Source organism: Nyctereutes procyonoides, unplaced genomic scaffold, assembly GCF_905146905.1.
Source record: "Nyctereutes procyonoides isolate TBG_1078 unplaced genomic scaffold, NYPRO_anot_genome, whole genome shotgun sequence".
NCBI lineage: Eukaryota > Metazoa > Chordata > Mammalia > Carnivora > Canidae > Nyctereutes > Nyctereutes procyonoides.
In genome coordinates this window covers 589563-616381 of record NW_026575113.1, presented here as the reverse complement: position 1 = coordinate 616381, position 26819 = coordinate 589563, and the positions used below count along the sequence as shown (strand labels likewise).

Here is a 26819-nt window from a genome sequence, read left to right as displayed (position 1 = left end):
TGTGTTCTTTTCATTAATGCTTAGATTTGTTTCCACATCCAATGTCTTTTTTTTTTTTAAATGATGCTTGATCTAAGATGTGCTGCAAGGGCAGGGGCTTTACCTGCCTCATTCATGGATGTATTTATTCCCAGGATACAGAATAGTGCTGGGACACCTCAGGTGCCAGTGAACATTTCTCAAAGACTGGAGGAATGTGTCCCAACCACAAAGCTGTCTCCCTTTTCCTGGATGATGGGAGACTTGCAGTGTTTTTACCATTTGAGTTAACGGACATCTATGCTTCTACTGTTTTGCCTTATGTTTTGAAAGACACACAGAACACAAACTGATGAGTTGTGTCAAAGGGAAGAAACATTTTCTGGCTCTTGAAACACAGTCAAATAATACTTAGAGTTGAATTACCAAGGCATCAGTCTTGGCTCCAAGCTTGCTGTGGGTCCTTGGGCAACTTCCTTAACCTTTCTTTTTTTAATTTTTTTTTAATTATTTATTTATGATAGTCATACAAAGAGAGAGAGAGGCAGAGACAAGGCAGAGACATAGGCAGAGGGAGAAGCAGGCTCCATGCACCGGGAGCCTGACGTGGGATTCGATCCCGGGTCTCCAGGATCGCGCCCTGGGCCAAAGGCAGGCGCCAAACCGCTGCGCCACCCAGGGATCCCTTCCTTAACCTTTCTGTGCCCTAGTTTGCCCATCTGTAAAATGAGACTAATGATAATGTTTCACAGGCTCATTGTAAGGGTTAAGTGGAATACTCTATGTAAAGTATTTAGAGTGCCTAGTATACGGTAGGCCCTTTATATGTCTTTACTATTTATGGTTTATATGTAAAACTTACTGCTCTGGGACACCTGGGCAGCTCAGGGGTTGAGCGTCTGCCTTCGGCTCAGGTCGTGACCCCGGGGTCCTGGGATCGAATCCCACATCAGGATCCCTGCAGGGAACCTGCTTCTCCCTCTGCTTGTGTCTCTGCCTCTCTTTGTGTGTCTCTCATGAATAAATAAAATCTTAGAAGAACAGCTTACCATGCTAATATAAAGTTATATCTGTGTTCCCAAACAGAAATCATTTACCTTAATAATCACTGTCCTTTTGGTAAATTCATCATTTCTGTGGTTCCCAATGGTGAGCAGCTCAGAGGTTATTGTCATACCATGTATGAGAACCTTAGTTACGGATTCACCGGAGGTATTTGGTAGCCATTCTCTGTCCAGTCTTGTAGCTGGATGCGGTCTGGTAGAGGGTGGTTCAGGACAGGAATGGACAAATTGTCCCCCGGCACTACAAGACCATGAAACCTGGTGTGGGAGAAATACACGTAGACACGGCCAGCGGCTGTGGGAATTGTGGTAATGAACTAAGGCTGCCCATGGGAGAACACATCCCCAGTGCTGGCTCAGTTTCCCACAACGGGGGAGTCCGGACCATTGCTTGTCTTTGGCAGAGATGCAAAGGCAGGTAGGGGAGCAGAGAAGCTTTAGCGTGAGAACCGGAAGCTTGGGTACGCCTGGTGGGAGATGGCTGGGGTGGGCTGTCTAGAAGCAGGACATGTTAGACCATCAGTTTGGGGTGTATATTTGTGTCCTGGGGCTGTTGTCATGAATGACCACAAGCTGGGTGACTTAAAACGACAAATTTCTTTCTTCTGATTCTGGAGGCTGGAAGTCTGAGATCAAGGTATCGGCAGGGCTGGTTCCCCCTGGAGGCTCTGGGAAGAATCTGTTCACTCCCCTGGCATCTGGTGGCCACCAGCAATCCTGCCATTCCCTTGGCTCGTAGGCACATCACTGTGGTCTCCGAGGTCATCATCACAAACCTTTGTTGTGTCTCTGTGTGTCCTGGCCTCCTATAAGGACATCAGTCTGTGAGCTGAGGGGCCTTCCTAATCCTGATCTCATGTTAATTTAAATAATTTCATCCACAAAGACCCTATAGACAAGATTATGCCTCCGCCCCCCTCGCCGTGCCACATGCCACCCTCCAGTCCATATGTTGAAGCCGTAACCCAATATGACAATATTTGGAGACAGCACCTTAGTAGGTAGTTAAGCTTAAATGAGGTGATAAGGTGGGCCCTTAGAAGTGGGAATAATGCCAGAGCTCACAGTCTGCACATACACAGAGGAGGCCAAATGAGGATACAGGGAGAAGACAATGGTCTCCAAGCTGGGAAGAGGGGCCTGACCACAAACCAACCCTGTGGGCAATTTGATCTTGGACACCCAGCCTCCAGAACTATGAGAAAACAAATTTCTCATCTATGGTGTTTTGTTGTGGCATCCCTAGTAGGGTAATATACCTAATTTATTTTTTCTTTTTTTCTAATTTAAAATCAATTTAAGTAACATAGAGTGTATCATTAGTTTCAGAGGTAGAACTCAGTGATTCAGCAGTTGCATACAATACTGAGATCTCATCACATCATTTGCCCTCCTTAATGTCCATCCCCTCGTTACCCCATCACCCACCTCCTTCCTTTCAGAAACCCTCAGTGTTTCCTAGAGTTAGTGTCTCTTATGGTTTGTCTCCCTCTCTGATTTTGTCTTATTTTATTTTTCCTTCCCTTCTCCTATGATCCCGTTTTGTTTCTTAAATTCCACATATGAGTGAAATCATATGATATTGGTCTTTCTCTGACTGACTTTTGCTGAGCATAATATCCTCTAGTTCCATCCACATCATTGCAAGTGGCAAGATTTTGTTCTTTTTGACAGCTGAGTAATATTGCAGTGTGTGTGTGTGTGTGTGTGTGTGTGTGTGTGTGTGTATCACATCTTCTTTATCCATTTATCTAACTTCTAAATAAGCTTCCTTGTGGACATGAGTTTTATTTAACCCATTATAGGGAACATATTTAGCTTTCTCTGGCGGGCCTGGAGTTGAAAGTGGGGACAAGCAGTAGGGAAGCTGACCCTCGCTGACCAAGCCATGACCCTCTGGACCGGTCGTGGTTGGGCTTCTTGGATTGACTTAATGGAGACACATGGATCAGGGTTCTGTTGTCCTGTATGGTGTGGCCATTGTTCATTTGCATATTTGGGCTCTTAATTCTGTTGCTAAGTAACTGTGATGCTGAGTAAAACACTTGATCTCTCTGGACTTTACTTTTTCTCCCCTTTAAAATGGGGAGTTACATGGCTCTCGTGGACAGGACAAGGATGTTTAGAATCAGGCCAGGGAGGGAGGTAGGAATGGCAGCTTAGATTGATCGGTTGGCTTAGATTTTGTCCCTGTGATTTTGATAATCCCATGCCCTGTCCCAGGTAAAAGACAACTGGGCCAGGTAGCATCTAGAGCCTCTTCCAGCCCTAAAATTCCATGGTGGTTGCTCCTGGAGAGAGTAATCCTGCAGCTAGATCTTCCGATCATTATTTTATTTTTCCTGGTGCATAATTTCTTTTTGGAATATGCTGGGGGGTGGGGGAAGATAGGATTTTAAACTCCTTTTTATGTTGTTTAGGCCAATGATTTAATTATTTTTGCTTCAGTTTGAGACATGAGAGTGATGGTATAAAACCTAGACATTCCAACTATTGCCCATGAAAGGTATAAAATTCTTAGTAAAGTTATTTTAAACCAGAAAATTGAGAGAAAATCACGATTTTTTTTGCTTTTGGTTTCTGGCACTTGGTGGTTTCTAAAACACATAAGTTGAAATGATGGAAGTTTGAAGCTATTTAAATTACTTCTCAGCCTTACAGTCTAGCTTACATAGTTTCAGAATAAACGTCAGGGCTTAGAACATGGGGCTATTTTTAACCAAGGTTAAAAGCAGAGAGAGAATGGCGTGTTTTGAGGCAATTTTTTTCTGTTTTGAAAAATTCACTTCGCAGTTTATATTCCCTAAAGAGAATCGACTAATTGAAAGGTTGAAGAAAGATCAGCATCTAATGGAGGCACATCTCTGTCAAACGCTTTCCTTGTGGGAAAGGTCATGGCTCAGCATCCAAGCAGTGCTTTGGAAGCTCAGAGCTGAGAAAACAGGGCTGGCCAGCCCATCTCTTGGACATCTTTTGGGCAGAGCTCGTTCTAGCAACTCTTGAGTTCATGTCAGAAGGAAGGTTGATGACCAGATACTCATTCACTCCCTGGATGGTTCCTGAACACCCCCGTTGTTCCGGAACCCAGCAGCTCACAGGCTTGTCCAGAGCAGAGCCAGCGTGGGAGGGCAGGTGGCAGGAGCTGATGAGAGATTGTCAGGGCCACACTATGTGGGTTTGAGCATTGATCCTAAGAGCAAGTGGGAACCATCGAAGGTTTTCAGGCCATCCACGCATGTGGAGGAGCTGGACTGGCTGTGTGTGGAACCCAGAAAGGGGCAGATCAAGAGAAGACATGAGGAGGCTGGTGGAGATGGTGGGGGGGGTGGACTCTAGCCGTGTAGGAAGTGAGATTACCAGGATGCTGTGGAGCATTGGCTAAAAGGGGGTGGAGGTATCAGCATTCAGCATGGGAAACAGAAGCCATTCTCCATGTTTTAAACAGAAAGGAATTTGATTCAGGGAACTATGTGCTTACAAAATTACAAGAAGGACTAAAGGAACTGGAGCTGGAAATAGGATGATCGAATTCAAAGATGATTTGTGGGGGATTAAGGGAGTGGTTGCTGTTGCCAGGAAGCCTCTCGGCACTTCCATCTTTGTAACCTGGGCTGGCAGAGGAAAACCTCTCTGCCTCTTTTCTTCCCTCCCAATCCCTTAGGTTGGCAGAGTCTCCCTGTCATTCAGAACCCTAGCTTCAAGGTCATACAGACTACACAGAACAGGGAATAGGGCTGCTGCCTGTGACTGTGCAGTGCACAGCCTCATGCACTGTATGTAGTGTCCCCGATGGGAAGGCTCATGGAAGGAGGTTGAATTGGAAGCTGGTTGTTAGTTGGCCCTGTCCACCTGTTACATGGGCATGGAAGGAGGATGGACCAGCACCAGGATTTCTTTCATGTAGATCAACATGGATGGTGAGCTGCTCACCAGGGACAGGTGTAAGGTACTTATAGGATGGTGATGCTTAAGGTGTGATGTTCAGTTGGTAGCTGGGCGTGTCAGGTCTTGAGGCCTGGGATTGGCATCTGGGAGAAGCCTGCAGGTATGAGGAAGTCAAAGCCATGATCACCTGGGGAAGGTGTGTACATGGAGAGAGAAGAGGGCTCAAGGAAGGCTCCGAGAACCACAATATTTGGAGCACCATGGAGCGGGGTCCTCTAGAGGACGCTGGGCAAGTGAGGAGGTGAGGGAGTCAAAGGAGCTAATAAGCAGGAACATTGCATGGAGGTGGGACCATCCTCCAGTGTGGGTGGATCCTGGCGCATTTTGTCAAGTGAAAGAAGCCAGACCACAGGGGGCAGAGGAACCAGGAGGGAGGGCTGCACGCTGTATGACCCCACTGAGGTGACATTCTGAGAAAGGCTATCTGTAGGGAGGGAAACACCCCAGCGGTTGCCAGGAGCAGGGCTGTGGGAGGGGGTTGTCAACGACAGAAAGTCAACACAAGGGAATTTGGGCTGATGGAAGTCTGCCCCTCAGGGTGTGGTGGTAGAGCTCAAGACGCATGGAGTACACGCCCCAGAGTGAATTCTGTGTGTAACATGGGCCAGTGGGTGCATAGATCATTCATTCATTCATTCATTCATTCATATGTTCATACGTCCATAAATAGTGATCGGTTGGACAAAAGGTTTCAAGTAGATCGAAATAGGTCAAGTGGGTCCACTTCCCTGGACCCATGGAGTGACAGACAAGACCTCTGCAGGGGCAGGTCATGCACTACCAGGGCTGGCCTGCAGCATGCCGTGTGCAGGCTTCTTTTTAAGAGCATGACTCCTTGCCTGGCCCTTAGAGCCTGTCCGTGGGTGAAGGACATCTCAGTCCCCTTGTGCACCTGTCACGGGTAGAATGCTCTGGTGACGAGCCTGGTGTTGACTGGGGTCCTGCCTGGCCTTCCTCTCCTCACTGGGCCAAACCCTGGTTGTGTGACTGATGGGAAATCTAGCTTCTCAGATCCCCCACTTTCTCATCAAGAAAATGAAGATATGCCTTCTCAGGACTGGTGTGGCAGATGGGAGGGCCTTGGAAGGCTTGTAACGCAGCCTTGGGAACTCGACGTCGGTGCCTGGCTCTCCATGGACTTGCTGCCTGTGCTCCCCGCCCACCCCCCGTCAGTAACCCGCCAGGCTTGGCTTACTCCCCACCATCCCTGCAAGCTGCCCACTGTCTCCCAGTCGTTTGTTTACCCCTGCCCCTGCCCCTTTACGGGTACACTTGCGAGGCTCAGTACATGTGCTTGCCTGGTGCATGGTGATGCTCAAGGGCTTTGTTGACCTGTACGCACTCAGGATCAGGGGATGGGCCGTCTCAACCACCTGCCTCTTTCTGGATATCTCTGGCCCTCTCTGAAAGTCAAGTCACCCTCCAGGATGAGGAGCAGCCGGGCCCACAGGTGCATCGGGATCCCATCTGCCCTTTCCCAGAAGGTCCCACACCGATGAGCACATACTTGCTGAACAAATTAATACATTCTGAAAACAAGCAGCAGTGTTGGCAAAAGTACAGAGCCTTGGGAGGGCATACTCTAGCCCGGGGTTTCTGAAATATAATGGCATCATCCAGGTACATTCATCAACAAAGAAGGGCAGGTATGCCTGGGGGGCCTCGTTTATAGGGTTAGCTGGGTAGCTGGTGGTGGCGAGGGGGGTCACACACACCTTTGTCCCCAGGGGCCTTACAGTTTCCCCCTGATGTTCAGAAAGGCACTTGGTGGGAAAGGACACCCTCCCCCAGCTCCTACCGGCCTTGTACACCATGGGAGTGGGCGGGGGTGGGGGGGGACAGATGCCAACACCTGAGGCATAAGGGTGTCCAGAACCAAAGGTAATGGAGAAGCCAGTTCTGGGCACCAGAGTCCAAAGGAGATAATCCTAACAGGGTGGTGGGCAGAAGCTGCTGGGTTTTTGGCAGCTTCCCCTTCCTGCCTGTTCCTCGGGCCCCCACTCCCACCTCCCAGAGTCAGGGTGCTGGCATCATCCCTGGTTTCCAGAGCAGGGCTCTACCTGCACACACATCGCTTCCCTTTCCCCACACCCACCCCTGCCAGATTCCTGTAGCTTAAAGGCTTAGGCATCACCTCCAAAGCCATGTGTGCCTGCCCTCTTGATTCCCTCCTGCTCCCTGGTGGAGATTTGAGCAGGTGGGGCTGCTCGGTGCCCACCCCCTCCAACCCCCACAGATATGCAAGCGTCCTGTGCTTGAACATGACCAGGACAGGGTTGCTGATCCCAGCAAGTCCAGGAGGAGGGTTTTCTCAGGAAGTGGGATTCAGCAGCACCGGCACCCTGATCCTGGTGTGGGGGCCCTGATCCCCTGCTCTTCCCCACTCAGCTGGTTCGGTCCTTCCTCTTACTTTTTTCACAAACCCAGGCCTCATCCTGTGGAACCATGGAGACAGACTTAGGTCAGGGCAGAGCCTGTAAGTTACCCGCCCTGGGTGACAGGTGCCTACTGGGTGGAGCTGCTTATGGTGTGACCCTCACGGCAGCCTGGTGGGCAGGTGCGGTGGTGAGACCCCCACTGCGCAGTGAGGGAGTGGCCCTGAGCAGTTAGCAACTTGCTGAGGCCGAACAAGCAATAACTGAAGGGCAGAAACCCTTCCTGAGACCTGCTGGCCACTTCCAGAGCCCGTGCACCCAGCAGCTGCTGGAGACAGAGCTGGGATAGACAGAGTTCCTGCCTCGCAGGCTCCATGGCCCGTCTGCACCCCAGAGGCCTATTTCAGGAGGATTTGAGTCCTAAACCGGGGAGCAGACTGGTCCCAGCCACCAGTTGCTGACCGGGGAGTGCAGGCTCTGACTGTCCACCTGCTTGCAGCCTCATGCACGTTCCCCCGCCACGTGTGTCCCGGGTGATCCCCAAGAACAGGGAAGGACAGACTCAGCCAGGGCCCCACAAGTATGGGTAGCTGCATCAGGACTGCAATTCAGGTGTCCCCTCCCACTTCACTTGAGATTTCCCTCCATGCTAGATGCAGCCCCCAACCCCAGGCAAGGAACTCGGGGTCCCCCCAGGAGTCCTGGCTCATATGGCTGGGGCCCCCACACCGGTCACTCTCCCCTCCGAGCATCAGCTGGGAACAGGGAGGGACACTGACGGCTGTAGGGCCTTTATCATGGGGTCAGAACGTGTCCAGAGGACCTGGAGGGTCCGGACAGCTGTGTATCATGAGTGGCTGGAGGCTCTGCTGGTCATTGTGTCTGCACACCACAGTTCAGGCAGGGACAGCACGGCCTTCCCTCAGCCACCGGCCAGCTTGCATGTGGGCGGCGGAGCAAGCCAGGCCCTGTTCCTACCATGGACACAGCCGCTTGTAACCCGTGTGTCCCCTGCTGGAGTCCAGACACGGCGTCCGCGCAGCGCATTGCTTTATTTTAGTTTTTGAAGAATTCCTGGAATTGAATAAATCAGCAGCTCTCATCACACTAACTCAGAGAATCAGGAACTGTCTCGAATTTTCACAGCAGAAACGTCTACTGATCCGCGCTGACACAGCCCAGGCCATGACGTTTCTCCTGGAAAGAGATGCTCACAGCCACAGGAATGCCAAGCCCCTTCCTCTGATAACCATCCCCGAGCTGACAGGCTGGGGAAGCAGACCTCCCCCTTGACATGACAGCAACAGTTCAGTTCAAGAAGTTTGATTATGAGGGGAAAAATGAGTGAAAGAATCTGTATTTCATTAAAGGCTGCAGGTTTTAGAGTGGGACCATTTTCTGGGTGTCCGGGGAGCCGGTGTTTTCCATATCTTGTGGGAGACTCCGAGAAAAGATTTTCACAGAAGAGAGAAATCAAGACTTTCAGAGCCTAGGGCCAAATTGCATTTACAGAGAAGGGATTTTTGTCGTGCAAGTTTTGTGCAGGGATCCCTGAGTGGCGCAGCGGTTTGGCGCCTGCCTTTGGCTCGGGGCGCGATCTTGGAGATCTTGGATCGAATCCCACGTCGGGCTCCCGGCGCATGGAGCCTGCTTCTCCCTCTGCCTGTGTCTCTGCCTCTCTCTCTCTCACTGTGTGTGACTATCATAAATAAATAAAAATTTAAAAAGAAAAAGAAAGTTCTCTGCAGCTTTACGGAGCACGTGGCACGAAGCTGGCATCCTTCGGGGTTTAAGTGGGTACTGAGGGGACTGAGAGCATTCCGATGGGACGGGAAGGTGTGGGTGGGCATTTGTATCAGTATTTTACCATCTTTTGATTCAGTCAACTGCTAAAGTGTTCTGGGAACCCGCTTTGTGCCAGGCCTGGCTCAGGTGCAGAGAACGTGATTCAGGACAAGGGGCATCCCCGCCTTCTGGAAGCTTCCAGCCCCACTGGGGAAGATGTGGGGCTGCGGGAGTGTCCAGCCCAGGACCTGCACACATGATATTCACCAGCTGCTCACCCACTGGCCATCGGTCCCCTTGGATGGGGCAGTAGGGCAGAGGAGTTACTCCTTCGTCACCTGGGACCCTTCTGAGCCCCAAGAGGCACGTTAGTTGCTCAGATCCCTTGGGTGGGTCAAGGCAGTGCCCTGAAGGCTGGATATCTGATTCCCTGATGCAGCAAGTTCTGTGGGTCACAGGCTGCCCACCACCCAGGATGATGAGAGCCCATGACAAGAAGAGGGACCCACTGCAGTGGGGGTTGTGGCACGGTGACTCGGTGACCCCAGATGGCAGTGTGTGGTAGACGCATACCTGAATCTGATGGGGTCGGAGGGCCAGGGGCCAAGGGCACAGGGACCGCTGCTCTCAGCCCTCGTTCCCTCCCCTGCTGTGCCTCAGCTGAGGTTCCCACTGCAGGACTCCCAGAGCCTCAGCCACGGCAATCGTGGCCCGTGGTAGGGGGATGTGGGGGTACACAGCTGGTAACCCCAGCAGTCTCCTCCTCGGGCCTGCACTGCCATCCCCAGCCCGGTGTCGCTGGACCTCCCTGGGGTCTTGGCTTCCCCGTGTGGAGGGACAGATCTACCGTGGGAGAGGTGGGGAGGAGGGGCCGGGGGCCTTGCACTGCTGGGGGGTGGGCCAGGCTCAGACAGGACCCCCGTGGGAGAGGACGCTTCTGGGCTCTGGCCTGGATGCAGCAAGGCAGCTCTGTGCCAGGATCCTGAGGGGCACCTCTGACATTCCCGTGGGCCCCATGTGTGTAGAACGTATTGTTAGAAGCAGCCTCCCTGCTTTACCAGAGGTGCGACCAAGGGCTCAAGGGCTGTCCCTGCAGACATCCGAGGCAGGATCTGAACCTGGCCGGGACCACAGCGAGCTCCCAGCCTCAGCCCGTGGGAGGGACAGCATTTCCCCACGGCACCGTGGTGGGGGAAGCCACTTGGGACCCGTGTGGGAATGCTATCAGTGTCCTCCGAGACCATGAGGAGCATCCCCCGACTTCTCTCCTTGGCCTCTCTAAACTTCTCTCTACTTTCTTTTCCCAGTAGCCTCTTTTTTGAGCTGTGACTCGCAGACCGTGCACGGTCTGCACGGTCAACGAACTGCACGGTTGACCTGTGCAGTTTAAGATACCCAGCTGATGGGATCCCTGGGTGGCTCAGTGGTTTAGCGCCTGCCTTTGGCCCAGGGCACGATCCTGGAGTCCTGGGATCGAGTCCCACGTCGGGCTCCCGGTGCATGGAGCCTGCTTCTCCCTCCTCCTGTGTCTCTGCCTCTCTCTCTCTTTCTCTCTATGTCTATCATAAATAAATGAATACATCTTAAAGAAAAAAAAAAAGGATACCTAGCTGATGGCCTACAGCATGTCCACCCTGTGCAGACATCACCACGGTTGTAGAACCATTTCATTTACCCCCAAAGAAACCATGCTGCGCCCTCCCACATCACCCCCCAGGCCACTAGGCCTCCGGGCCACCAGGCCTCCAGCCCTGGGCAGCCGCTTGCCTGCCTCTGTCCTGCGTGATTCGCCCGTTAGGGACTTTTATATTAATGGGGCCTTACAACGTGCAGCCCTGCGGAACTGGTCCTCTCAGCGCCGTGTTTTCGGGGTTGGTCCACGCCGTAGCACATGTCAGTGCTTTGCTTGCTTTTTATTGCCAAACGTTCCTGTGTATGGAAAGACCATGTTTTACTGATCCAATCACTAGCTTTAGGTGTGTGGGTTGTTTCTATGTTCAGCCTCTGTGTGTCGTTCCGCTATGAACATTCTCACATGCGAGGTCTGAGTGGTCGTGTTCTCGTTTCTCTTGGGATCTCTGTGTCATGTTAGTGACCGCATGTTTAACCTTTTGGGGAACTGCTGGACTGTGTCCCCCGGGGTGGAGGGGTACCCAGCCAGGGAGGAGGGCTCCCACCTGTCCGTGTCCTTGCTGGCAACGCTGGTGAGCATCTGTCACTGCTGTCCTAATGGGTAGGAAGTGTTTCGTGCTTAAAAAACACTGCAAGGGACACGTGAAACTGGGCCATCCTAGTTTCTGAGGATGTCAGTGGCTAATCCAGCGTTCGGCAGCGTTTTCTGAAGAGTGCAGGTGAGCTGAGCACAAAGGCACTGCAGCTGGCCAGCCCCCTGCCAGGGTTGCCCACAGCCGGCAGGCTCCCTGGTCCCATGGGGAACTGTCACGCTGCATGCAAGGCCCGCAGGGGGCCTGCTGACCACTAACACCCTGCCGTGTCTTCTTGTCTTCCAGCGATTCATGAGTTCCCTACGGACCTGTTCTCCAACAAGGAGCGACAGCATGGAGCTGTCCTGCTGCATATCCTCGGTGTAAGTGGGCCTGGTGGGTGGGGTGACCCCAAGCTGCCGGCAGGGGCCGCAACATGACAAAGCTGTGCCATCTTTGTAGGGGAGGACCTAGGAGGGCCAGTACAGGGCCCATTTTAACCACAAAAAGGCCCCAAAAAAACCAGAATCCTAGGTGTTGGAGGACGTTCTCAGCGTTGCATGGCTAATCACCCCAGAGCCGAGACAAGGTCTCAGATCTCCTTGTGCCTCATCTTCTGCTTTTGTGAAGCAGACGGCATCTTCCCCGAGTGTGAACACGCGAGAGCATGAACAAAGCACGCCAGGTGTTGCACAGCCCGAGAGAAGGGCTCTGTGCACGCTCACTGTCGTGATTCCCATGATGCCGCCACTGCCACGTCTCAGCACCATGACATGCCTCTACCTTAACTGTGGTGCACTGCTTCTTGGGCTTCCCCGTGTCCCTGGGTGAGCCTTGATGGTGGAAGTGGGGCCCAGATAACAATTCAAAAAGGAGTCGCAGGTCCAAACCTGAATCACGGGTAGAAGTCCTCGCCAGCAAACTGAGCCTGAAGCCACTGCCTGGTCTTTACCAATAAAGCTTTATGGGAACGCAGCCATTCCCAGCGTCTCTGCGTCATCATGCTTCCATCAGAGTAGGCCTAACACAGGTCATGTGATCCACAAACCCAATACCATGTCCCACCTGTCCCTGGGCGGAAGACATTCGCCAGCCCTGTGGTGTCGTGTGCAGAGGTGGAAGTGCTCACGATTTGCTTGTCTACTGGGGACACAGCGAATCGCCCTCGGATCAGGGTCTCCAACCGCCTGGCCCCTCCGGCCCCTCGAGAGCCCTGCTGGGGTTAGTCTCCGCAACAGAGAATCAGAAAGCCAAAGCTGGGCCCGTGGCGGAGGTGGTGGTCTCCTGAGGATGAGCAATGAGTGAGGTTGCCACGAACATGATAAACCACTGACGAAGTGAAGATGGTGGGCCAACCCCGGGTGACAGGCCCCTGCATCCCAGCGGAGGGGCTGGTCTTCCTGGCATTGCTGGCTTTCCCTTGCACTCCTCTTTCAGTAAGAGGCCATGGGTGTGGCGGGTTGGGACCCCCCTTCTGCTGCTCCCACTTCAGAGTTGTGGCGTCACTAAGATGAGACCTCGTGTCCGGAACCTGAGAGTCCCTCGGGAGTTGTGCAGGAACTGTAGCCGACCTATGGCCACAGGGGCCCATCTAGCCCACCTCCCCAGGCTTATAAGTAAAGTCTTATTGGCACTCAGCCACGCGCTACAATCCCTCGTCCAGCAGCAGAGCCCTCGCAACAGGGCCCGTGTGACCGACTGGTGGACACTGAAATATGTACTTTCCGATCATTCAGAACAGCTTTACTGACCCTCCCCCCTTTTCTTAAATGTATTTATCCATGAGAGACACACAGAGAGAGGCAGAGACACTGGTTGAGGGAGAAGCAGGCTCCCTGCGGGGACCCCGATGTGGGACTCGATCCTAGGACCCCGGGGTCACACCTTGAGCACCCCTGACCCTGTTCTTTAAGAGCAAGCCAAGGCCTAGGCCTGGCAGCAGGTTCCTATGTGCAGCCCTGGGAGGCCCATGGAGCTGCCTGGCTCCGAGCGCGGGGCCATCCTGGCCTGTTTTCTGAGGTGTGTCCAGGGTTTCAGGGAGCCGCGGCCTCGCAGATGTCCCTCCACCTGGGAGATGGCATCGGGGCATTTCTGGGGTGAGAACCCAAGTCTGCATCCTTGAGATGCCCATCACGGGCTCTGTCTCCTGTGCTGTCTCCTTGGCCCGTGATCCCTGGTGTTGGTCCCGCCCCCAAGACAGCGAGTTGGACCCAGGGCCCGGGGGGACTGCAGTGCCCCCCACTGCCTCAGAGGCCGTGGCCACAGCTGGTGCAGCTCCCAGGTGATGCGGTCACCACTAATTCATGTGCCCTTCCCACCACTTCACAGTTGTTTTTCTTGAAGCAGCCCAGCCTTGTCCATTCTTGTGAACAGTGTCCATGTCACCTTGTCTTTGAAGATAGGAATGCTTCCCTTGGCGTTTAGCACAAAGTTCCCCTCGCCTCCTGTCCACGGGGCCTGGTCCCTGCAACCTCACCTCCTCTGTTTTCCACTTCCGTCCCACTCTGCTCCAACCTGCCTTGTTGACCATGTTCTTCTCATGTACATCAAGCATATGCCTACCTCAGGACCTTTGCACTTGCCTTTTCCCAACAGTTATACTTTATTTTTGCCTATTTGTCCCACTAAGGTCAATTACGGGAGGCAGAGGCATTTCCTGGCAAGGTAGCCATGTATCCATGATGCCTAGGATGGCTCCTGGCCCGTCAGATGAGCTCAGGGAAGCCATGTTGGATGCACAGGACACAATGGGGTCTGTCTGTAAAACCGTTTGAAAACTATCAATCTGCTCTTACTGGGTCACCAAGCAGATGAAGAGCCTGAGACCTGGTTGCATAACGTGTGGCAAACAAATTCCCGAGTCACACTGGAGTCTGGGTTTGTTTCTGGAGCCCCCGCGAGGGCAGCCGCTATACCCTGACCTCTGCCAACATGGTGGCAGCCTGGGACCTGTGGGCCCTCCTAGCGGCCATTGGCTCCAGGCAGGGTGGCCGTCGGTAGGAAGGAAATGCGCCCCCAGTGAAGGTGAGGGGGTAAGGTCGGGCTCGTTACTTCAGGCCTGTGGTGCTGATTCCACATGCTCCCCCTCGGCCCTGAGGGCCACCGTTGCCCCTGGAGAGCACCCTCTGGGGCCGGAAGACCGCTGCTGCATAGAGATGCAAGGAAGGAACCCTAGACCCTGCGGCCTGAGTTCTCTTCCCCCTGTGCTGCCGGCACGTCCTGTCCCCTCCCTGGGACTCAGTTTCCCCATCTGCTAGTAAGGGCGCTGAGGGAGCATGTCTCTGTGGCACTAGAACCTTCCTCAGCGTGTCTCTGTCCGTGAGGCCCCAGGTGTGGGGCATGGCGGCCGCCTAGCAGCAGGTGCCTTTGCTCACAATCTTCCGTTTCCTCTGCAGGCTCTGTACATGTTCTACGCCTTGGCCATAGTGTGCGATGACTTTTTTGTGCCGTCTCTAGAGAAGATCTGTGAGGTACGCAGAGCATGCTGGGCAGGGCGGGTGCCAGGGCGATCAGGCGATCAGGACAAGGGCACGGTGGTGCCAGGCCGGGCGGCGAGACCGCAGGGAAGCCTGGAAACCCCCCCCCAGTAGAGCTGCAGCCCCCCTCCCCCTACCGTGTGGCAAAGGAAAGGCCCCACTCATAGTGACCCGGGCCCCTCTGCATAGCAGGCTGTCCCAGTGAAGCCACACCCGTGCAGACGCAGCAGCAGCCCATGCGGGGGGATGTGTGCTGGGGGAGGATGCACGTGCCGAGTGAGCACTGCTCTTTGCTCGACATCCGCAGGCTGACGTGTTTTCCTTTGAATTGCCCTGTGAGCGTTGGACTCTGCTGTGTCCTCACATCCGAGGCTCTGGGGCTGGTGCTGGCCGGCTTGGTGGGGACAGCGTGTCACTCTTGGTCTCGGGGCTGTGGGCTAGAGCCCACGTACATTAGAGGTGACTTAAAAACAAAATCTTAAAAAAAAAAAAAAGTAAAAAAAGCCAAACAACCCTCCCCTCCTTGCTCTGCCTCACGCTCGGCTTCGGGCTGAGGAAGGAAAACTGTACCTACTGCGTGCAGGCAGCTCTGTCCCTGTGACGTCTCCATGCTGCCCCAGGCCGTGTTGCAGTGACACCTGCAGCGGCTTCTGAGGACAGATGCTTCCCTGCTGCTGAGCCCAGAACCGGGACTTTCTGACCTGGGCTTCTGAAGAGCAAGTACATGGCACAGAGGGTGTGTGGAGGCCTCCCCCCGGCTGCCCCTTGCTCACCCGTCCACCCCCCACCCTGACCAGGCTGTGGGTCAGGGAACATGTTAAGCCAGAGAAGGAGCATGAGGAGAGGATCAGGAAATGGCCTCTCGGGATGTTGGGGCAGGAGGCGCCCCCTCAGCGCCCTGGAGCAGCATTCTGAGGGTGAGCAGAGGCAGCCCCCGGGAAAATCACAGTCAGCTGGACCTTACAGGTCGTGCCCTGGGGTCATGCGCTGACATGAGAACCTGGGGGGACCGCAGCCAGGGGGTTGGGCACCCTGCCCTTCTGGGGGTGACTCAGGCCTGTGGAAGATGGGTGACCGGCGGCACAGGACAACCCCCAGTGAATGTGCCCTATAGGTCACCTGTGTCCGTGAGGACACAGAGGTGGGCGAGGGGGATGGTCCTGTAGCACTAAGGGCAAATCCAGTATGAGGGAATCCATAAAAGCCATTAAAGGACTGAAGGGCCAAGAAGAGGGACAGAATGTCTGCTGGGGAGAAGCCTAGGAGGGCTTCATGGAGAAGGTGGTATTTGGTCCAAACTTCTGAAGTGGAAAGGATTTCTCCACACAAGGAGGGCAAGGAAGGGCATTCCAGGAGGAAGGAATGGCCCCGGCAAGGGCAGGACAGGACACAGCTGGATGTGTTCTGCTGGAAGGTGATGCAGATGCTTCGATGGTGCGGCATCTCCTGTAAGGTGAGGTGGGGGTCCGTGCTTGACAGAAGCCTGGAGCTCCAACCCCTTGGAGGGACCCCTCAAAGCAGAGTCAGCAGGGAGGCTGTGCTCACCCCGGGCTGCCTGGGGCCCAGGGAGGCCGAGCCCTGTCCGGAGGCCTTTGCGTTTCACGGTGTGGGCATGTGCAGGCTGCCACTCGGGGAGACCCAGAATGTCTGTGGTTCCTCCAGCATCCAAGGCCCCCAGCGCTACGTTCCTGATGCAAGGACAGGCCTCTGCGGCCGGAGCATGGCCTTGCCGAGCATCCCTCAAGCTGCCTCATGCCCAGGGACTGGGCATCTGGGTCCTTGTCTCCGTGGGCCTCCAGCCCTCAGGCCTCCATGCACAAGGCCTTCCAGAACACAAGAGCCACCCTGAGTGGGGGGACGTCCTGCTGCCCGTTTGTGTGGGAGTGTACATGGCACCCACGGTCCACGTGGACAGTGGTGGCGGCCCCCACCCAGCACTGCTGCGGACCAGACTCTGAGGCCGACTGTCCAGGGTGAAAAGGACCAGCCGTGTACCCGTCATCCCATGGGGAGGCAATAGGATGGTCCTCAGACTTGTGTTGGGGTCACTGGGGGCCAAGCTCTCACACTTGTCCCAGGGGGGACAGCCGGCTCCCCTCCTAGAAAGGTGACCTCAGGGGCATGGAGGCTGAGCAGAGGGGACTGGGGTGGGGGAGGTGGACAGGGGACTCAGGCTGAGCGGCCCATGGAGTGGCCAGAGGCCTGTGCTTGGCACAGGGAGGGGACACTGGCTACCGGGTGTCCCCCCGTCACAGCCTGAGTGCCTGAGGTCCCTTCTGTTCCAGAAACTCCATCTGAGTGAAGATGTGGCCGGAGCCACCTTCATGGCTGCAGGAAGCTCGACACCCGAGCTCTTCGCCTCTGTTATTGGTAAGAAATCCCACCGGCTGGGGCTGCAGAGGTCCAGGGAGAGCCCAGGTTTGCCACCAGTCCCCATGTTCTCACAGGTAAAGGGAGGGCTGGGGACAGAAAGTGAATCCATGGTTCCCTGCCGCATGTGGTGCACCCAAGAGCGGGTGGCACACGGTGATAAGTGATAAAAACGTCCTCAAGTGGGATTGCGGCAACCACGCACAAAGCTGTGGCTGTGCCGAAACCCTGGCTTATGTCGTTGATGAGGGCGAGTTTCATGGCAGGTGGAGCACCACTCAGTGAAGCGTTAGGAAACGGGAGGCGTGGAGCAGCTGGTCCCCGCAGGCATGGAAATGTAGGCCTCACAGCAGCCCAGGTCTGAGGCAGAGCAGGCACAGGACGATTCCTGCCTTTCCTGTTGCAGGTGTGTTCATCACCCATGGAGACGTCGGGGTCGGGACCATTGTGGGCTCTGCTGTGTTCAACATCCTGTGTATAATCGGCGTGTGTGGATTATTCGCGGGGCAGGTCAGCGGCTTTCCTCCCCTCATGGGGGGATGTGGGGGTCAGCAGTGGGGGGACCCGGGGCCTCCCTTGCCTGCACCCCTAACTGACCGAGGCTCCCTCTGTGAACCTGGGTCCACGTGGCTACGAGCATGTCTGGGGCTGCTCCTGTGTCCAGCGTCGGGGGTCCGAGGGCAGGGCTGGTGTCTGCTCTGTCTGAGGGTGGGCTTCTGCTCAGCAGCAGTAGGTACTGGAGAGGTACCTCCTTGAACCCTGACCCCGAGCTAGATCCTGGACACGTGTGAGGCCTGCATTTGGTCTGCTTAGCAAGGAGCATGGAGCTGCCTATGGCTGACACGCCAGCATCTTCCAGGTCCTCAGGGCCACGGGGGCATTAGTCTCGATCACCGAGAAGTCAGGCATATGGGCAGCCCCTACATGGCCAAGGTGGGCCGCTTGCCTGCCACCAGAAGGTTCCCGCATCAGAGCGGGAAGCAGGTGCCTATGGCCTTGACCCTGGGTTTCTGCTAGAGACATGAGATGCTGTGACCACGGAGGAGCAGGGGCAGCTCTGTGTCACCTGCAGATGTCCCTGCTTCCCCAAATACAGCGAAGATCACAGGGTAGCCTTGAGCAGCCCCGGGGGGTTTGTTCCTGGTGCAGTTAGGAGGAGCTCCATGGACACGTCCCGGCTCCCGTAGGGGCCGGGGGCGGTGAGAAGGCCACCCCATACTGGCACCTCTGTGTCCCCAGCCAGCAGCAGCTGACAGCCCTTCATTCGGCAGGTGGTCCGTCTGACATGGTGGGCCGTGTGCCGGGACTCCGTGTACTACACTCTCTCTGTCATCGTGCTCATTGCTGTGAGTTACCCCCCGACCTGGGTGTGGGCACGGACCCCTGCCCATCCCCGTCCCCAGCACTGTGACCAGAGAACCCACAGCACCCCGACCACGGGGTGTGCTGACTGCACCATGCAGTCACGTTGACCAGTCCCCTCACCACCGTGTCTCCTTGTGCTAACACCCCGGTTATGGAGCAAATCCAGGGACCCCTGCAAATGGAGAAGGCAAAGCACGTGTCATGTGGTCCACACGGTCATGTGCAAGCACTTTGCTTGTCGGGCGCTCTCAGGGCTTCACTTAAAGCCCTTTTCCCAAGGATCACAGTTTCTGGATTTACAGCTAAGTGCAGAGCAGAAAAGAGAAGCTGACATGGTGTCCAAGTGGGCAGCCGGGGGACAGGGTGAGAGTCAGAAGGGCTGGGTCTGTTAGTGGGGGAGGTGAGGGGGCTTATCCCCGTCCCCCCAGGGCCAGGGTGACCTCATGGCCGTGACATGGAAGCAACTGACCAGGCTACTGCTGAGCTGAGCGCCATGCCATCCCTGGGGGGCATTCAGTCCAAGAGGTGGCATGAGGAAGGCCTCACCGGGCAGGTACACAAGGTGTGCCCAGATTTCTGGGATGTGCCCCAGAGGGCCCGTTCTCAGACTGGCAAGACCTAGAGCCAGCCATATAGGACAGTCCCATCCCTTGTATCCCATCTATTGCTGTATAACAAGTATCCCCCAGTGGCTTAGAATAGCGAGCCTTTGTCACTCTTGTTTGCGGATCAGAACCTTGGGGGTGGCTTACTTGGGCCTCTGCTTCAGGGTCTCTCATGCACGTTGGCCGGGCTCCTAGGCCCCCTTGGGTGAGGACCCCCTTTTGGGATCCCTCGTGTGGCTGCCGATGGGCCTCTGGACCCTTCCTGGCTGGCTGCCCAGCCATGCCACACACACCACACCAACCGACTTCCCTGAGAGTGAGGGTGAGGAGGTACCAGCATGGAAGCCACAGTCTGTAATCTGTGACCTCATCTCAGAGGCGATGACCCATCACTTTTGCCATCTTCTGTGTGTTAGGATCCAGTTCCTAGGTCTGGGGGCAGTGGTGTGATGTCAGACCGGGACTATGGGAGACCACTGGGGCCCCGGCCTACCTCAACCCCAAAAATGAAAGTTACATATGAGATAAGTTACCTGTACAGTTTCCAAAATTAAAAAAATCAACATGGTGCCCAAACTACCAAAGACCAAGATAATTTATGTAAGGGGACACACCTTTCAGCGTGTAAGTTTTTGCACAAAGATGCTACACCACCAGCTGGTGTCATGTGTTGCCCCCTGTATAGAAGATCTCTGAGCCCTAAAACTACTCACACACACTGAGGCCAGATGCTGCGGGCACCTTGGGCCCCATGAATGGGGCCAACGTGGATGACGTGATTTTCCAGAGTTAGGAAACCCTCCTGATAAAATCCCAGGCAGAGCCACGTACAGTTGTCCTTCGATTCCCATGAGAGCTGCCTCTCTAGGAAATTAAATATATACTAAAACCACATAAAAGTACTTTGATTTATAAAATGGGGTTAAGTTCTGGGCCCAGGCCTTCCCTCCCCTCCCTGCCCCACTTGCCTGAATGTTTAACAAGACATGTAAATAAGACGTGTGTCCAATGTGGACAAACTCTCCTGATACAAGGAGCTCACGTGCGCCAGGTGGTCAGTGCCTGGCCTTGGCTGCCTCTCAATGCTGGCAGCCCTCCACTGGGTCATAAAAACTAAAATATCCCCTGTAGATGTCCTCAAGTTCCCTGGGGCCGGGGATGGGGGGCAGGCACTAGGTGCCGCTCTATTGTGGGCACCTTCCTCAGAGCCTGGAGTCTGGGGAGCCTCACAGCCGTGCCTGGCCAGGATGGCCCCCCGCAGCAGCTCCTGTGCGCTGCTCACTGTGGTGGCCAGCAGACAGGCACAGCAGGGCCGCTTAGTCTCCAGCATAGTGGGGGGATACAGCCCTTCCATCTTTCCACATGCAGAGGGCCTGGCTGGGGTGGCCCCAGGATTCCCCCCTGGGTCCACAGGGGCATCAGTCGAGGATGGCGTCTGTGCCAGGGATGTGAGGTGTGGTTGTGGGACCAAGTTGGGGCCCCCTGCAGAAACCCTGGTGAACCCACATCAGCCCTGGCCTCCCTTCAGATGCTGCAAGTGGGTCCTTTGCCCTTGAGAATCTCCTAAGGGGTTACCTTCTATTTAATCATTCTTCTCCCTCCCTTATGCACAGGGACCACAGGTGGGTAGGTAGGCAGGTGCGTAGGGACACAGGCAGATGGGACGCTTTTCAGTTGCTGACAGTGTTGATTTCAGCAAGTCTGTTCCCTGACTCACGGTGGGGGAGCCCTGCCCGGCTGGCCCCACACACTACACGGGCCACAGTGAGGGCTGGGTCCCTGGGAGGCGCACACGGAGCTGGAGCCACGGCTGTAGCACCTGCAGGGATGGGTTCTGACGAAGGAAAGGTCACCTGCAGCCAAGGAACCCGGACCTGGACAGAGGACCCTGGCCTTGTGTGGAAACCGCAGGGCAGGGAGTGTGAGCTCTGGGGGCTTCAAGGGTCTGTGTGTTTCTCTTGGGTTCAATCGGTCCCCCACCCTTTGTTCCTTTTTCTTTCCAGTTCATATACGATGAAGAAATTGTGTGGTAAGTCTCACACATTTGTTTTTTGTTCCTTTTCAGTTCCTGTCCTTCCTCACTGGGTGGTATTTAGTCTTTTTTGAGACCATTTTTGACAAACGTGAGCTTATGAACGCGTGAGCGTACAGAGGCATCATTCTAAGCAGTCATGCCTTCATTGTTTCTGAGTGGCACAGATGGTTTCCTCAGTGCTCCTGCTCTCTAAACAACAAAATGTATTGCGAAGCTAAGATAATGAAAACAGTACATTTTCCATCGGGTTAGATAGAGGCCCGACCATGGGCCCATTTCTTGACCAGGGGATGTGACCGGTGTCATGCCAGGCAGTGAGTTGGGGAGAGGGTCTCAGACAGGGGTCCCTAGGGACCTCTACAGACCGGATTAGTGTCTGATCCCTTCCTCACACTGTATACCAGAAGGGAGTGCAGATGAATTAAAGATCTCACTGTAGATGCCTGGGGCCTCAGTCAGTGGAGCATCTGCCTTCAGCTCAGGTCCTGATCCTGGGGTCCTGGGGTTGAGCCCCAGGTCAGGCTCCCTGCTCAGCGGGGACTCTGCATGCCCCTCTCCTTCTGCTCCACTCTCATGCTTGTTCTCTCAAATCATTGAAATATTTTCTTTAAAAAAGCACTAAAGATCTCAGTGTCCCATAGCAAAGTTAAGCAGAATGAAATGTAGGGACTGCCCTTCATGACATTGAGGTGGGAAGTGATTCCTTCACTCAGATGCATAACACAGACACGTTAAAGGAGAGATTGGTGCAGGCGCCATCTAGGGTGTGGATGGACCATCCATCAGCCACAGAAATGTTCCCCTCGTGACAGGGACTTGGGGCCAGCATCCCATAGGCGTCTGTTCCTGGGAACGTGCTGGGGAGGCCTCACCGAGGCCTTGAGCAGCCCAGGTGCTGTGGGCCCCTGCCTGGCCCCTGACCCTCCACATGGGCCAGGCAGCTGCGCGCCACCCAGGGGGAGGGCTCCTTTTCTCCGATGGAGTTGGGGGTGGCGGCAGCAAGGTAGTCAGCACAGAGGGAGTTCCTGAGACCCAGCACATAGTGGGCCTCAGGTCCATGTTTGTCAGAGCACCAAACACATTGAGCGTGTGCTCCGCAGACCCCTGTGGGTGGGGCACAGTGAGGCGCATCCCAGGGAGGCCCAGCCCGGAGGCTCCTCTCTAGGCAGCTCAGGGCCCATCCCACCTGTCCCCACAGCCTTTCCAGTCCCTGGCCAGAGGGTCTCTTAGGATCAAGTTGCATGACTACAGGCCCCTCCCCTCTGCAGGTCCTGGGACGAGGTGGCCTGGTCCCTCTGTCGTCTAGGTAGCTGGGGGACGCTGCCTGAGCCCTGCAGACGTCCTGGAGCTGAGAGGAACCCCCCCCCCAGCCCTCTATGTCCCCACGAGGGCTTCAGATGGCAGGATGGCCTCAGGCTGGGGGACCCTCGCATGCCCGGATCTTGGGTGGGGAGGGAAGCAGGATCTCCTGTCGCTCCACCTTGCCCCTACCCCCCGTCACCCTGGGACCGCACCCACGCCCTGACTACCATCTCCTTTCTCTCCGAGGTGGGAAGGACTGGTGCTCATCGTCTTATACGTGTTTTACATTCTGATCATGAAGTGAGTATCTCTTCTCTCCTCCCACTGGGCACACTGCCACCTTGTTCCACTTCCTCTCCAGCCTCCGTTGGTGCCCCAGCCCTGGGGGGCTCCCTCCGGGGCCTTCCCACACTGCAAGGGGGTGCCGTCCCCACCTGGGCTGGGGGCATCAGGGCCGGAGGCTGCAGGATGCAGTTGCTCCAAGACCGGGAGCAAGCATGGCATCTGTCCTTCTGTGGTCCAGGCCGTGCCTCCCCACCCCAGGTGACCGCTCCGTGTCACCTTCGCCGTACATCCCCTGATAAGGTGATACTGCTCTTCTCAAAGAGCCAGGCTGCCTTGCGTCTGCTCCAAGCTTCCATACGGTGTCACCGGCTGGGGCTGCCACCATGTATACCCGTGGGGGCCTCCACCTGGTGGAACGACGGTGAAGGCCTGGGTCAGCCCCCTCGCAGCTCCTCGGAGGCTGCCGGGGCCACACTGACCTTAGACCTGCCCTGAGGAATATTATTCAGCCATAAAAAGAGAAAGGGATTCTGTCCTGTGCTGCAACATGGACGGACCTCGAAAACACACTGAGCGAAGGGAGTCAGACACCAAAGAACAAAGCTTTTATGATTCCACGTGGGCAAGGGACCCAGGAGGTCCAGAGACAGAGATGAGCCAGGGCGTGGGGAGGGCGGACTATGGCTTAGTCAACTTCCGGCACAGAGCTTCTTGGGTCGCTGAACTGCTTCTGGAAGTCCTCACCCGATGGCCCCCAGCACTCTGTGCCTGCAGTCACTGCCAGGAATTATTCCCTTGAGAATGGAAAGCAGCTAAAATAGTAAATTTTATACCAAAAAAGTGTTTCCACGTTTAAAAACTAAGGGAGAGGGGACTCCCATGAGCTGGTCTTCTTCAGGTTTTGCCATCCTGTTCGCACCGCCAGCAAGAATTAAAAACAACCCCGAGTTTTAGGAGAGATTGTGTTGTAGGAGACTCTGAATCCCCGCATCAACGTCCGACATGTACAGTGTCATGTGCAAATGAGTGACCGGCTGTCCCAGTGCAGGAGCTTGTCCTCACAGGACCTCTCGCTCCCCGAGTGCCTGTCAGGGCAAGCACCTGGCTGCGAGCAGAGCAGTGCTTGCCTGGCCCACCCGGGCAGCCCTCAGCGCAGGAACTCCCTTCCTGCTGGAGGGGAGGGAGCAGCCTGTGACCCTCCCTGAGCCCGTCCTTGCCGCTGGCCTGAACTTGTATTAGGGCAGGCTTGGGACACGCGTAAGGAGGTGCCAGTCAGGCTCCTAGACCAGAGGATCCTTCTGCCCCAGGGAAGCCATGAGCAACTCAGGGCGCAGGGCTCGGGACCCCACCTCCTCCTGGGGTCCTGTTGGAGCCGGCAGCTCAGCTAAGAGCTCTCGCCTACACCTGCTGCCACGGGCCACCCTGGGGCCTCTGACCGTGTGCTCCGGGGGGAGCAGCCCCACTTGACCCGCCGGCTGTCGACCACCACGCTGACCCCCTGCCTTGACTTCCAGGTACAACGTGAAGATGCAGGCCTTTTTCACCATCAAACAAAAGACTGTTGCAAACGGCAACACGGTCAACAGTGAGCTGGAGGATGGTAATGATTACTGTGATAGTAGCTCTGATGACCCCTCCGTGCCATTGCTGGGGCCAGGTAAGGCTGAGCAGACAGGAGGGCCCACAGTACCCCACGTCCTCACTCTCACCTGCCATCCCTGGGCCCTACACAAGAGGAGGCTCAGATTTGTGTTTGCATAGGAGGGACAAGGATGAGGAGGGCCAACAGTGTTGCCCAGGGACTTGCCCCAGCATCCAGAGGGAGGCCCCCGGCCCATGGGCTTTCCTGAAATGCAGTGAATGAGCTCTCTGACCCATGTACCTGGCAGGGGGCAGGAGGCTTGGAAGACTGGGGAGGCAGAGAGGGAGCAGGCCTCCCTGTGACGTCTCATGCACCAGTCCCATCCTGGTGGAGGCCCCCATTCTTGGGAAGACCCCTGGCCCATCGGCCGGAGGGGCAGCAAAGGTCTGGGAGGGCGGCCGCAGGGCTGAGCAGGCGGGCCCAGCCCCAGAGGGCCCTGCTCAGGAACCTCGTGTCTGCGACATCCCTTTAGCCGCTTCCTGAGGCTCTGGGCCTCCTGCCATGTCCCCCACAGCCTCCTTGAACTGGCTGGCTGCTGCTTTAGAAAGCATGCCCCAGTCCCCGGTTACTAAGTGGTTCCCCCTGTGGGGCAGCCACCAGCAGGACAAGGGCCTTCCTGTGCTTCCCGCCAGGCCCCCAGTGAATGTCATGGCTTGAAGAGTTTCCTGTAATGACGGTCATGGGAAAAAGGATGAGGCTGGCTTCACCAGTGTGACTGGAGCCATGCCACCCAAGCGTCCTGGGCGAGCCGCGTCTCCCCCAAGGTGACTTTGACTCCTTCATTGTGTCTGACAGGCCCCTTTGCCTGTGTCTGGGACACGCGGGAGCCAAGTCCACCCTCCCGGCCCCTCACTAGTCTTCCCCCTACAGTGATCGAGGCTGGGGCTCCTTCCCCAGGACGTCAGGCAACTTTGTTCTGTCCAATCTCAGGAACCCCTGAGGGAGGAATCTGTAGCAGGTGCTAGAGGGAGGAAGTATTCCCCCGTAGGGAGGAGGAGGAGGAAACCCTTGGCATGCGGTGCTGACCTGTTGCGGCCCGGCTGCCAGGGGCCCGTGCGGATGCTCGGAGAAGGGAGGCCCGGAGAGCCCAGGCTGCATCCAGGACAGCGCCCCAGGGGAGGGGCCTAGGGGCTGCTGGTCTGCACAATGGCTCCACAGATACGGGGCTGAGGTCCCCACACATGGTTTCTCAGGACAGAGGCCAATTCCTGCTGGGCTTGTAGGTGGAGACTGGTGCTCCCGAGCCCGGGGGCCTTCCTGGAGAAGAAAGGTCCAGGTGGAGGTCATTCAGCCAGCAGGAAAAGCCCAGTTCCTCGGGTGCCCCGAGAGAGATCCCCGCCTGTGTGGCCGCGGGGGAAGCCCCCTCTCACCAGTGCAGCCTTGGGTCCTGGCCCGTCGCCAGCCAAGGCAGGGGGATCACAGTGTAGGCCTGCAGGGGAGAGGTAGGAGGCCCCAGGCTATGTCATTGTGGGGCGCTGTCCCCCAGGGAGACTTAGGCAGGAGCCCTGCAGGGATGGACAAAGGGGGCCTCAGCAGTTTGCCCTTTCCAGTGGGCTCCTTGTGAATCCTTGTGGCCCAGAGCTCCCCTCCCCGTACTCAGCCTGCAGTGGGCCCCGCCTGCCCCCACCCAGGGATCCCAAGGTTGCAGCCCTGGACTGTCGCAGGCCCACGGACCCCACACAGCTCTGGCTTTCCTGTTACTGCCTTTGGGATGTTTCCCGTATCAAATCTAAATACCCTGACCCCGTCACAGGTTCTTGGCCTCATGACGACCGCTCTGTAAAACGCCCTCTTGCACCTCTGTGCTCTTCAAAGGTCATGTGGTCCTTTTTACCAAATTCTTGCCAGTTTTCTCTCCTCTTTTTTTTTTTTTTTTTTTTTTTTTTTTTTTTTTTAGAAGAGGGGATGGGAAATAACATCCCGAAACTTTGTCCTTCATTTAGATGTTTGGGTTTTTCTAAAACCTTACACATTTTTCGCATCACGCCTCAATTCTGCTCGGGACAGCAGATGAGCTGATGTACCAAGGGAAGGTCTGTGGGACAGAGGAAGGCACCCCCTCCTCTGGGGCTCCCACAGCTGCTGGGAATCCAGCATCATTGTCAGGTGGCCTGCACATGGTCTGACAGCCAGGGCCGCTGAAGCACGCGGCCAGGCTTCCCCAGCCTGGGCACATCTTTGGCTTGGAGCCGGGAGGAAGGAGGCGGCCCCCCCGGGGCTGGGGCTGAGTGAAGCGCCAGAGAAACAGTCCAAAGGGGGTTTCTCTCTGGGCAGCCGCCCATGGCTTGGCCGAGGCACGTTATGCTGCCACATGGTGACAGCACCAGGACAAGAGGCCCCCGGGCAGCAGTTATCGAGGCTTTTGCTTCAGCGACCAGGGCCCCCAG

General features: G+C 55.8%; 1 protein-coding gene across 4 annotated transcripts in view; it reads left to right on the top strand.

The window, feature by feature from the left end:
- The window catches only part of SLC24A4 (solute carrier family 24 member 4), a 159739-nt gene that overhangs the window by 88562 nt on the left and 44358 nt on the right, over positions 1-26819 (top strand). For 3 of the 4 annotated variants that reach the window (XM_055333683.1, XM_055333684.1, XM_055333681.1), the window contains exons 3-10: positions 11659-11735; positions 14748-14822; positions 17114-17198; positions 17605-17708; positions 18470-18544; positions 21172-21197; positions 22752-22805; positions 24305-24447. In XM_055333683.1, coding sequence (XP_055189658.1) covers positions 11659-11735; positions 14748-14822; positions 17114-17198; positions 17605-17708; positions 18470-18544; positions 21172-21197; positions 22752-22805; positions 24305-24447 — 639 coding nt within the window. The remainder of the gene's footprint in view (positions 1-11658; positions 11736-14747; positions 14823-17113; positions 17199-17604; positions 17709-18469; positions 18545-21171; positions 21198-22751; positions 22806-24304; positions 24448-26819) is intronic. The other variant, XM_055333682.1, reaches the window with a different exon arrangement.